The 13,651-nt window shown below is 34.8% G+C and overlaps 1 protein-coding gene across 1 annotated transcript in view; it reads left to right on the top strand.

Annotated features, from left to right (window-relative positions):
* LOC140443697 (cAMP and cAMP-inhibited cGMP 3',5'-cyclic phosphodiesterase 10A-like) overlaps window positions 1-13,651 on the top strand; it is a 168,241-nt gene that overhangs the window by 88,713 nt on the left and 65,877 nt on the right. Inside the window, exon 4 of the mRNA XM_072535076.1 lies at window positions 11,940-12,252. Within this exon, the coding sequence (XP_072391177.1) occupies window positions 11,940-12,252 (313 nt within the window). The remainder of the gene's footprint in view (window positions 1-11,939; window positions 12,253-13,651) is intronic.

The raw sequence follows: 13,651 nt of genomic DNA, 5'->3' as shown, positions 1-13,651 counted from the left end.
GTTTTTCTGTGTTATTTTTTTTTTAATTTTGTTTATAAACCATCTGCTATATCATAGATTTAAATTATGTTAATACATGGCTTATTTGAGTAGGTACTCGCTATTGGGCAGCTATAAGCAGATTTCTTATTTTTTGTGATGGAACAGATTGTAATATGCGTGAATACAATAATCAGGTTGAAGTTTGGACACACGGTCAAAATGTATTATTAAATTTTGTAACCTCGGAAACCTTTTTTTGATGGTGCTAGAAAGGTCGCCAATGGAGACACTGCGGACGGCAGCCAGATGGTTGGTGGAGAGCGAGTCGTGGGTTCGAAACTAGCTTTTGGAACCAGGAATGGGTCCAACGGACGAAATAAGTAAAGATACGATAGGAGATATTGGAAAAGATACAGAAATAAACAAAAAGATAGATGGGTAAAATTACCAAAGATAAGATAAGACAGGGAACAGGGCGCCACTTAATTTTTTGGGGTTTAAGGAGAAAATTAAGAAACCTTAGAAAAGAAAAGAGATAAGGAAAGATATTTAGGTTCAGAGGTCAAACCCAAGAAAAGATATCAACTGTTAATTATTGAATAAATTTGGTCAACACTCTACATAAACAAAAAAATAAATATATTAGGTATTACACTTACTTACCTACGAAACTTAATAAGCCTGATCTTTCTACTGGTCAAAGGTATAGTTATATTTAAAGGTAAAAAGCAAATATATCAGGGAACGTTGTTAGGAGTCGACAAATAAAATACATACATAAAACAATAACAATATATTAAACAACAACAAAATTACGACGCTGCTGAATGCAACACAAGTAATAAAAATACACCAACAACTATAAAATGGTGGTATACATATAAAAATAGGCAGAAATATAATTAGAAAATATCTTTACAAAGATATAAGTATAACACAAGCATGCACAAATAAAGTTTTGGCGTATCTCGAGATATTACAGCAAAAAAAATGAATAAGAAATTATAACAAAAACCAAAGGTAACAAAAATTAATAAAATCTAAATTTACAAAAATACAAAAAAGTTACTGAAGTGAAAACATAAAAATTTAACCAAACCGCACTTGGTTAAGTCGATTATTTGGTTCGTAACAAAAAAAATATAGAATGTTCTTTAATTGACTGCAAAATTCAGTAGCTACACTCAACTACATTTGAAGACGTGTATGAATTTGAGATACGTCCAGATAATGGAAGATGATATGATTCCATACCATGTTACTTGCCCAGATAGGTGGAGATATTAAAATTATGTCACTTACAGTAATTCCTGGAGACTGCTGCTTTAATTCACTGAAGTTAATACGGTACTGGTATTAAATACTGAATTTAATTACCCTTAAAGGTGCTTTACAACTATACTTAAACTAATATAGTGTAAGATAAAAAAAACTCTAATAAGCAAGTGTATACACACTTATAAAGAAAATGCACAGAGACGGTAAGGTAGCAGATACGATAAGGTGAACTAAGGGTCTTAACTCGACGGATGCCCACCGATAAGTCGTTTTCTCTACGAGTGCCCACCGAGAAGTGACTTGGTTCCTCTAAAATTTTACCAGCTACCCAAGAAAAGGTGAGGGTATCTTCCCCCCAAAATGATAGGCCAGCCTGTATCTATTTCTAAGAAGATAAGGTTCTAATTAACATTGAACATAACGGTATACTTCTACCTACAAACGTGATGGAATATGAAATCCCGAGATTGGGTCTTTACAGAAAAATTACTATACGAGCCTTCGGAATATTTACAAATCTATCATAAAAGACCCGGATTAAGACGGGAAGGATTAAAAACCTTTCGGGCGCAAGGAAATTCCGGGCATTCAATAAAATTTTGAAGACGGTAAACCGAACATAAGCGAATTATCACGGGGGTAAAAGGAATAAAAATAATTAATATTTTAATTATATAAAAAAATGTTACACAGCCCCCTCCCAAGAGAGGAAACTGGAAGAAGAAGAAGAAAGAAAACGGTTTTCGATCAAAACCTAAGGATACATTTTTTTGTATACCCTTTAAACGATTCGAAGAACGTGCCTCGAAAAGAAGTACAATATATAAAAGACGTTAACATCATTAAGAAATGAAGTAACCTAACGTCAAGATAATAGAATTATTAAAGGTAGACCTCGATACAAAAGAAATGCCTATTTAAGAGATAACATCGAGATCAGTACTCATCAGTAATTCGTTAAGATAAATTAGAGAACGAGATATTTTTAGGAAATCTCTAATTAAAAACAAGATATCGAAATGGCTTAAATAACAACACTGGATAAAATCGTAATCACAATGGAAAGCATATGCCAAAGTGAAAGTCGAAAAGAATTAAATAAAACTCAACTAGCATTAATAAGAGTAGAAGAAGAAAGAAAGAAATTAAGTACCTGGTTGTCAGTTGATAGCTTCGCGTATCACACGCCTAAATTTAATTTAGGGTCACAATCGGTAAAGTCACAATCGGGTTGAAGTTGACATAAAGAAAACTTCTAAGTCATATCAGGGAAAGGGGTCTGTAGACAACATCAGTACTAAAAGAATGAAAGGGTAAGAAGAATTAAGAGGAATGTGTTTGTCTTCCTTAAAAGTTCAACAGGTCCCTAGCGGACGAATCCCAGATCATCATCCTAGCCGTTCCTCTCGTAACAACTAGTAAGGTCAAAACAGATTCCGAAATATAGAAGAAAAAGAAAAAAAGATTGTGCGTCGAGAATTTCATTCTCATGATTCACCATGGTAGCTTGATTTATCACTGGCTGTATGACAGAACAAAAGTAATTTATCGCCATTCGGGGTTAATAAATCCATAAAGGATTGAGTATCAGTTTTTTATACAAATAAAAAAACTTATACTAGATAATGAAGGAGTTACTATAACTACTATATAGATAATAAAAGTATAATAACGTAATTAAAGTTATTACACTTTAACGGTGCAGTAAGCAAATGATTTTTCGCGTACTGACCAGGTAATGAGCTTTCGCGTAAATAATTTTAAGTGGTTTTCCACCTAAATAAGATAGATAAGAAGATAAGATAAGATAGCGAGCAAAGATAAATTTAACTTTACTCAAAGGTAATTTAAGTGACTTTTCACTTATCGGTAAGGTAATGAGTTTTACCCAAAGATAATTTAAGTGATTTTTCACTTATCGGTAAGGTAATGAGTTTTGGCTCAAAGATAATTCAAGTGATTTTTCACTTATAGGTACGATACTAGAGACCAGCGAGTAATTATCTCACTAGCCGATCTAATAGATAACGGTATGGTGATATTTTTCACCTAACCGTACTCAAAGATATGTGACTTCTGGTGGGCAATCAAAGAGGTAGACGAGAGAAGATAGAAGAGAAAAATATTCATATAAATATATAGATAGGACGGTAGATAATGTTATATGATAAAAAAACAAACTAATCCCGATCGGATTCATCTTCACTTGAAGAATTATCAGTATCATCGAGATATGGTTTCAAATCTTTAATATGCCAGTTCCCAGCATTTGAACCATCGGAATTCCTCAGTGTATATACAAGGGGAGACAGCTTTTTGACTACCGTACATAAGATATATTTGGGTGCTAACTTAGCCATAAACTTATCGACGGCTTTTGATAGAACCTTATTTCGTCTCCAAACTGTATCACCGACGTGAAATTGAACATCGCGTCGCCGTAAGTTATACGTTTTAGCATTGCGTTGGTACGCATTATTCAGATTAAGTTGTATTTCATCAAAAACCCTCGTATTTCAGAAACATATTTGTCATGTTGCTCTGAAGTAACGGTAGATATCAAATTATCGGCAGATAGAGAATAATAGTTACCGGCAATAGGGACATACCTGGCAAAATTAAGGAAAGATGGGGTATATTTAGTGACTTCATGTCTAGCGGTATCTATAGCTTGACGGATTTTTGGAATTTCTTTATCCCAATCGGAATGATCTTTAATATAACACCTGATAGCAGTTCCTATGGTTTTATTGCTACGTTCAACGAAGTTGCACTGAGGCGAATAGACAGCATTAAACCATATTTTTTGGACCTTATACTTACTACATAAATTCTTTAACGAAGAATTATTAAGATTTCGGGCGTTATCACATATAAGAAATTGAGGGACTCCGAACATAAGAAAATCGTCATTTTCAAGAAAATTAATGATATTTTGCGTGGTAGCTTTCCGCAAAGGATGAATCAACGTAAATTTGGAAAACCAGTCGGTAACAACAAGAAGAAAAGTGTATCCTCTTTTTGAGCGAGGAAGCGGACCAATAAGATCTACGGCAATTATTTGCCAAGGGAACCTAGCGGATTTTTCTCGTCCCATTAAACCCATGGGAGCCAAAGTCGACATCTTTTGAGCTCCACAGATTTTACAAGACCTAACAAAACGAAGTACATCTTTCCGCATTTTGGGCCAATAATATAACTCTTGAATACGATTTAAAGTTTTGAAATAGCCAAGATGGGCACAGGTAGGGGGATCGTGACAAGAAGTGATAATATCATTTCTTTGGGGTTTCGGTACTAAAATTTTCCACTCTTTATTATTAGTGGAAACAGGTAATTCGGAAGGAATTAATTTAAAAACGAAATCATCCTCTACTTTCCACTGAGGATATTTATTGGGCTCTGATAAAATTTTAGAGCGAAAATCATCGAACCAAGGATCAATTCGATCCTTGTCGACTTCCAGATAAGAAAGTTGTGGTTTTTCGGAGATAGACTCATTCGTAAACATGCGACTTAGTGCATCTGGGACGATATGAGAAGTTCCTTTCCGATGTATAAGATCAAAATCATGCTGACGTAAACGCATTGCCCAACGCGCAAGTTTGCCAGAAGGATTACTAATGTTTTTTAACCACAACAGGGAATGATGGTCGGTAATTACCTGAAATTTGACTCCTTCGATATAGGGACGAAATTTTTCAATAGCGAAAATTACGGCTAAACATTCTCTCTCGGTGACAGAGTAGTTTCGTTCAGCCCTAGATAAGGTACGACTAGCATAAGCAATAACTACATCCGAGCCATCGACGGTTTGTGTTAAGACACCTCCTAACCCAGTATCGCTAGCGTCACATTGGATAACAAAAGGTTTTAGAAAATCAGGTTGAGTTAGAACAGGGGCAGAGATAAGAGCCTCTTTAATTAAAATAAAGGAATTTTCAGCGGAATCAGTCCAGTATGCCGACTGTTTCTTCTTTTTACCTTTTAATAGGTCATTTATAGGAGAGACAAGGGTCGAGAAATTATTTATAAATCGCCTGTACCAAGAGCACATTCCAACAAATCTTTTAACTTCCGTAAAAGTTTTTGGACGGGGATAATTAATCATGGCAGAGACTTTTTCCGGATCAGTCCTTAAAAGATTATCACCTACTATATAACCCAGAAATTTTAATTCAGACTTGAAAAATTCACACTTATCAACATTGATAGTTAAATTGGCCTCTTTTAACTTATCTTTAACCTCAGATAATAATTTAATATGTTCTTCGAAATTATCGGAACAAATGATGATGTCGTCAAGATAACAAAATATGTTCGGTTCATATTTAGGACCAAAAATTGCATCGACTAATCTCTGCTGAGTTTGAGCCGAATTACATAATCCAAAAGGCATGACAGTAAATTGAAAGGAACCTCTACCGATGACACTGAAAGCAGTTTTTTCTTTTGAAGAGGGATCTAAAGGTATTTGCCAGAAAGCTTTTCTTAAGTCAACGGAACTTATAAATTTTATACCTTTCAGTAACGAAAGGATCCTGTCAATATTAGGCAAAGGGTAAGAGTCTCGTTTAGTTACCTCATTGAGAGCTCTACCATCGAAACAAAAGCGGTACTCGCCGTTATTTTTCTTGACTAATAGCACCGGTGAACACCACGGACTATTAGAAGGTTCAATAACACCTAAACTAAGCATTTCGTCCAATTCTTCGTTGAGAATTTTGGACATATAGGGAGACATGGGAAACGGACGTTTTTTGAAAGGTTTCGCGTCTCCAGTATCAATATTCATTTGGATTTTATCCGTGTGGCCTAATCCCTTTATATTGCTAACTTGGGAGAAAGATTCGATAGTACTAGTCGCGACATATCTTTGAGTGGGATTTAAATGATCGATAGTACATAAAGATATTTCATCGAGCTCATTATCGATATCGGTAAAAGTTTGTGGATCATTATCTCCGGTAAGCCAAGTATTTTTAGAAAAATCTATTATAAGAGAGAAAGTCTTAACGAAATTGCTACCGAGGATAAAGGTATAAGGTAACGTAGGTACGATTAGTGCTTTGATGACATGACAAACATCGTTAGCTAAGATAGGGAGATCGACTACACCGGTAACAGCGCGATTAGAGCCGTCAGCTAATGAAACATTTTGATGTTGAGATGGATCAACAGATAAGTTGTTGGATTCAAGGAATTTAATGCCTTTTGCGCCAACAATAGTTATAGAACAACCAGTATCTAGAAGGACTGTAAAAGTTCTTGAGAAAATTGAGACAGAAATATGCGGCCTAGAATCGCTAATTTTATTAATTAGCACCGGGGCGGCAATTTTCGTAACACTATTACGATAAAAATATTTGACGGTCTTTAACCACTGATTCCAATTATTTTGAATTCTAACGTCGGATTTATTGGGACGGTAAAGTAACGAGATTGCACCGACAGAACAAACTCGACGAACTAGTTTTTTGAAGGCATGCGGCATTTTTTACAGGTATGGAGAGTCACATTAGGATTACCACACTTGTAACAGAACTTGTGCTGTCGTTCCTTTTTACAGGCGGGATAGATATGACCTGTTTTTTGACAATTCCAACAGGTAGCTACTTTCGAAGTGTTTTTATCATTCGAATTAGATGAATTAGATACGTGATTAGAGGCAGATGGAGAAGATATGGCATTTGAGGCATTGTTGTGAGAATGACGCTTTGACTGAGGAGTATCAGTCTCGACAACAGAGATTTTAGAATTTTGGAAGAACTTGGCCGACAATGAAGGGTTAGCATCTTCCAACTTCTTAACAATTTGAGTTAGTTCACTCACGGTATTAATGTCTTTTAAAATGACATGAGGAATATACTCAGGTAAGATATTTTTACAAATAATCCTTAACTTTGTGGATTCGGATGCTTCGCGAGATAAACGATTAAAAAGGGATAGCATTTGCGCGGCGAAAATTACGATAGGCTCGCTACGTTTTTGTTTGCGACCTTTGATTTGATCCCAAAGATCTTCGTCGAAATCGGGAGATAAAAAAGTGGATTTAAGAACTTCAACAAGTCCATCCCAAGAACTTATTGAGGACTTAATACTGCGAAACCACACCGCGGCATCGCCAGAGAAAAATTCAATAGCCGAATTAAATTAAATATCTTTCGGAACATTACGGGATTCAGATAACTCATTAATTCCTTCAATAAAATCAAACACAGTCTTGGGATCACCATTAAATTTAACATTCCATTTAAATATGGAATATTGGGAGATATTTGAATCGGGAGTCGAAACATGTATTATCTGCGGAGCAGCAGGAGAGACATACTCGACAGAAGAAGAACTAGAAGCTAAAGGAATGACTTTATCATTCATCTCTTGCTCCAATAACAAACAGGTAGCATTAGATTCATTTCGAAAAGAAATAGATTCCTCAGAATCGGGCTCGGGAATAGGGAGACGATCTATTCTACCTAACAAATGAATAAGTCGTGATTTGACTTGGCGAAAACAAGAATCTGTTGAAGAACCTTCAAACTCTTCAACTAACTTTGAAATCTTATCGATAGAATTTTTAATAGCAGTCTTTTCGTTATCATAATCTAAGGTATTTAAAGATAATTGATTGCTGTTGTCCCTAACTAACAATCTCTTGAGGATTTTCCTCCTTTCTTTTATTTCTCTACTCGTAACAGTTCCTCTGATTTTTAACTCATAATTAATTTCCTCTGAATTAAGAAAATTGACTTCAAAATTATTCATTTTTTAATTTAAGTCTACAGGTAATAAAAAAAATATAAAAATAGTACAAAATACCAAAGAAAGATCAGGTTTAATTCCAAAATTTATACATAAATCTGGAGAACTTTTGTAATGTGTTTACCAGACGGAACGGAAGAAGAAAATAAGGAATACTGAGATAGAGATAAAGCAAATAGAAGAAGAAATAAATAGAAATAGAACACCAAAGCTGATCGGGGTTCTCGTAGCTTGGCGTTATATAAATGTATAGAAAAGCAAAAGCAACGGACAAAGAAAAAAACAAAAGGATATAAGCCCCACACTTTGGGTGGCATAAAAATATGTGTAACCTCGGAAACCTTTTTTTGATGGGGCTAGAAAGGTCACCAATGGAGACACTGCGGACGGCAGCCAGATGGTTGGTGGAGAGCGAGTCGTGGGTTCGAAACTAGCTTTTGGAACCAGGAATGGGTCCAACGGACGAAATAAGTAAAGATACGATAGGAGATATTGGAAAAGATACAGAAATAAACAAAAAGATAGATGGGTAAAATTACCAAAGATAAGATAAGACAGGGAACAGGGCGCCACTTAATTTTTTGGGGTTTAAGGAGAAAATTAAGAAACCTTAGAAAAGAAAAGAGATAAGGAAAGATATTTAGGTTCAGAGGTCAAACCCAAGAAAAGATATCAACTGTTAATTATTGAATAAATTTGGTCAACACTCTACATAAACAAAAAAATAAATATATTAGGTATTACACTTACTTACCTACGAAACTTAATAAGCCTGATCTTTCTACTGGTCAAAGGTATAGTTATATTTAAAGGTAAAAAGCAAATATATCAGGGAACGTTGTTAGGAGTCGACAAATAAAATACATACATAAAACAATAACAATATATTAAACAACAACAAAATTACGACGCTGCTGAATGCAACACAAGTAATAAAAATACATTAACAACTATAAAATGGTGGTATACATATAAAAATAGGCAGAAATATAATTAGAAAATATCTTTACAAAGATATAAGTATAACACAAGCATGCACAAATAAAGTTTTGGCGTATCTCGAGATATTACAGCAAAAAAAATGAATAAGAAATTATAACAAAAACCAAAGGTAACAAAAATTAATAAAATCTAAATTTACAAAAATACAAAAAAGTTACTGAAGTGAAAACATAAAAATTTAACCAAACCGCACTTGGTTAAGTCGATTATTTGGTTCGTAACAAAAAAAATATAGAATGTTCTTTAATTGACTGCAAAATTCAGTAGCTACACTCAACTACATTTGAAGACGTGTATGAATTTGAGATACATCCAGATAATGGAAGATGATATGATTCCATACCATGTTACTTGCCCAGATAGGTGGAGATATTAAAATTATGTCACTTACAGTAATTCCTGGAGACTGCTGCTTTAATTCACTGAAGTTAATACGGTACTGGTATTAAACACTGAATTTAATTACCCTTAAAGGTGCTTTACAACTATACTTAAACTAATATAGTGTAAGATAAAAAAAACTCTAATAAACAAGTGTATACACACTTATAAAGAAAATGCACAGAGATGGTAAGGTAGCAGATACGATAAGGTGAACTAAGGGTCTTAACTCGACGGATGCCCACCGATAAGTCGTTTTCTCTACGAGTGCCCACCGAGAAGTGACTTGGTTCCTCTAAAATTTTACCAGCTACCCAAGAAAAGGTGAGGGTATCTTCCCCCCAAAATGATAGGCCAGCCTGTATCTATTTCTAAGAAGATAAGGTTCTAATTAACATTGAACATAACGGTATACTTCTACCTACAAACGTGATGGAATATGAAATCCCGAGATTGGGTCTTTACAGAAAAATTACTATACGAGCCTTCGGAATATTTACAAATCTATCATAAAAGACCCGGATTAAGACGGGAAGGATTAAAAACCTTTCGGGCGCAAGGAAATTCCGGGCATTCAATAAAATTTTGAAGACGGTAAACCGAACATAAGCGAATTATCACGGGGGTAAAAGGAATAAAAATAATTAATATTTTAATTATATAAAAAAATGTTACAATTTAATAAAATACAAAAAAAAAGTAATCATATTGATTGATACGAGGTATTAATTCGGTAAAAAAGTAATTACTAGTCTTTTTTTCTGTTGTTAGCATACTTTATACTAAACTGTACTAATCGTTTAAAACCGGTTTTATTCTTAAAGTAGGTACCTTCTCCATTACTGAAGGTTAGCGATATTTACAGCAAATTGGTATATATTGGTATATATTTAGCTGTTGGGTGTCCATGCATGTCTAGTCTCTTACATTCTTGAGCCACGAGTATTTTCTTCTTCCCGGATCTCCTTTTCCTTCCACTTTTCCTTCTATTATAAACCGTAGGAAATTCTCGTATCTTCTAGTGGGTGATTCAATTAGAGGTACTTTTTTTGGTGGGAATTTGATTGGAGATCGTACATGAATACTGTCAAACTGACATTTTGCATTTGTTCAGTATTGTTTGACATTTCATGATGAAAATACTTAGCCCGGCACAGCGTCTAGAAATTATTAAATTGTATTTTGAAAATAGGAGTTCTGTGATGAATGTGTTTCGTGCGCTTAGAGAAATTTATGGTCCACATAATCGGCCTACCGAACGTACAATTTGCTTTACAATTAGTAAGTTTGAAACCCAGTTTTCATTATTGGATAACACGCGACCAAATAGACCACATTCAGCACGTACTGAAGAAAATATAGCGGCGACAACGGATAGTGTACTCGAAAATAATGAAGAATCGATTCGTCGCCGTTCTCAACAGCTTGGCTTGTCATATGCAACAACTTGGCGTATTTTACGCAAGGATCTTGGTTTAAAAGCATACAAAATTCAATTAGTGCAAGATCTGAAGCCGATTGACCTTCCGAGTCATCACCGTTTCAGTCGATGGGCTCTTGATAAGCTTTCAGAAGATCCACTTTTTCGAGAAAAATTTTGTTTTCAGATGAGGCCCATTTTTGACTTAATGGGTACGTTAATAAACAAAATGAACATATTTGGAGTGATGAACAACCCAAATAGGTTCAAGAGTTGCCATTACATCCTGAAAAAACAACTGTTTGTTGGAATGGGCTGTTGTTGGTTTATGGGCTGGTGGAATTGTTGGTTCATATTTCTTTGAAACACACGTTAGCCATACTATAAATGGAGACCGTTCTCGTGTCATGATAACGGACTATTTGGTATCTGAAATTGAAGCTCGTGGTCTCCGCGACATTTGGTTGCAACAAGATGGCGCCACTTGCCATACAGCCCGTGAAAGCATGGCTTTACTGCGAGAACGATTCGGTGAACAAATTATTTCACGCTTTGGACCAGGGAATTAGCCGCCTAGATCCTGTGACATCTCACCTCTAGACTCTTTCTTTTGGGTCTACCTAAAGTCCAAAGTCTACATGAATAAACCAGATACGATTGAGGCATTGGAGGCCAATATTACTCGAGTCATTGGTGAAATACCATACCAATCAAAATGCTGGAACGAGTCATCGAGAATTGGAACTTCAGAATGAACCAACTTAATCGTAGTCATGGCCAACGTTTAAAAGAAATTATCTTTAAGAAGTAATTGTATAGAATGGTTCTTTTGTATAATAATAAATATTTTCAAATAAAATTTATTTTTTTCATTGGTTTTTCTTGTTGAAAAAAGTACCTCTAAATAAATCAGCCTTTATTTTTCTTCTCTGTAAATATTTCCTAGATTACTAGTTTTTCTGTTTTTTAAAATGGTCTTGTTTGAGCTTCCTCAGTCGCCATCTTTTCAGCACCTTGTTAAAAACGTTACAATAACAAATTAGAAAATTTAGCTATCTTTATAAAAAATTTTATTCATATTTTTTAGAAATTTACTTCTATTTATTATTTTCAGAAATTTGCCAAATCAACTTTAGGAGCAGAAAGGGGAACCTTTTTTATTATAGACGAAGAAGCCGAAGATTTGGCTGCTGAAGTTTTCGAAGAAGGTGTAGGAGTCGGTGAAACTACTATGCATAAGAAAAATGTAAAAGTTCGCCTAGCTAAAGACAGAAGTATTGCTGGCTTAGTCGCTCGTAGTGGAGAAACGGTGAACATCAGAGACGCATATAATGACCCTAAATTTTTTACTGACGTGGAAGAGAAGACTGGTTTTATCACAAGGTCCATTTTGTGCATGCCTATCGTTAGCGTGGACAATATCTTAGGTGGGTAATTGCTTTTGACTTTTTCCACTAAATATATATTATCTTTTTTTATATTTTTATAAATATTCAAATTTTGACCAATCAGTTTACAAGTAATACATTATTATCAAGATAATTTGCTGTTTTCTATTATTAATCCACTTAACACTACTTTAAGAGAGAAAATTAGAAATGGCCAGTGTCATTTTTTTTCAAAATTGAGTTATTGAAGTAGAATTGTCATAAGAAACGTTCTAAGTACCAGCATTAAAATTAGAGTTTCAGGAGCTTTTCGTAGATGTCGGTGGCTGTGTGTACGGCACCATTTTCTTTAGAAAGGTCGTAAGTCCAACGGTAGATATATCTACTTCTAGAGATCTGCATGTGTAAGCTGTGTCCTTTTGTTCTGAGTGATAATAGATTGTAGTGTATTAAAATGAAAGAAAATTAGAAAAAAAAGATGTCCTAAAGGCAATGGTTCGTTCGGCAGTGAGAAGAAACGCTTAAAATCAGTTGGAGCATCAAACAAAACATACAAACTTACTAAAGTAGATCCAAAAAATATCCTGATAAACAGGTTCAAAATAAAAACCTAATGATTTTCCATTATAACCTTGTGTATTTTTCAGATCGCATGCAAATGCAAGTTGAATGGTAAAGATGTTACATACGAAATGAGACGTTCTCTTTTTGAAAAATTCTACTAAGACTACTAACCGCATTGTGCTAAAGCAGGTTTTCTAATGGGGCTTTTAAGCATTTGCGGTATTCAAAAAAGACTAAGAGGTTTGTGTGAGGATGAGCAAGATAGCCGACGTCAAGCAACAACACTTCCACATGGTAATGTAAAATTTGTCCTACTATGTAAGGAAACAGTCATCAGACCAATAATGACATACGCGGCAGAAACAAGACCTGACACAGAGAGAACAAAAAGGATGTTAGAAACAGCAGAGATGAAAACACTTGGAAAAATTGATGGTAAGATACTATGGGACAGAGCTAGAAGTACAGATACACGACATAGATGCAAGGTGGAGAACATCAAAAACTGGGTAAGAAATAGAAGAGTAGAATGGAACGATCATATAAGCCGAATGACAACAAATAGAGTAGTAAAGACGGCAAGAGACGGTTCCCCAATAGGAAGACGATCAGTAGGAAGACCACGCAAACGATGGAATGACAACTTACTGGAAGCCACATTGAAGAACAGACAGAGTCATGTCTATATAAAAAAAAGAAGAAGAAGAAGGAAGAAGATGTAAGAAAATCTTTCAAGATCATTTTGCTGTTAATGATAAAAGATTACGCGGGATTATCGAGAAGAAAAAGTTGGATGAAACGTGTTATACTGATAAACGTACCAGATATGCTGCAACAAAGTTTTCTGAATCTGATAGTTTAATGGTAAAAACCC

Source organism: Diabrotica undecimpunctata, chromosome 6 (assembly GCF_040954645.1).
Source record: "Diabrotica undecimpunctata isolate CICGRU chromosome 6, icDiaUnde3, whole genome shotgun sequence".
Taxonomy (NCBI): domain Eukaryota; kingdom Metazoa; phylum Arthropoda; class Insecta; order Coleoptera; family Chrysomelidae; genus Diabrotica; species Diabrotica undecimpunctata.
The sequence above is the reverse complement of the archived record's forward strand: the minus strand, read 5'-3'. Positions and strand labels throughout refer to the sequence as shown.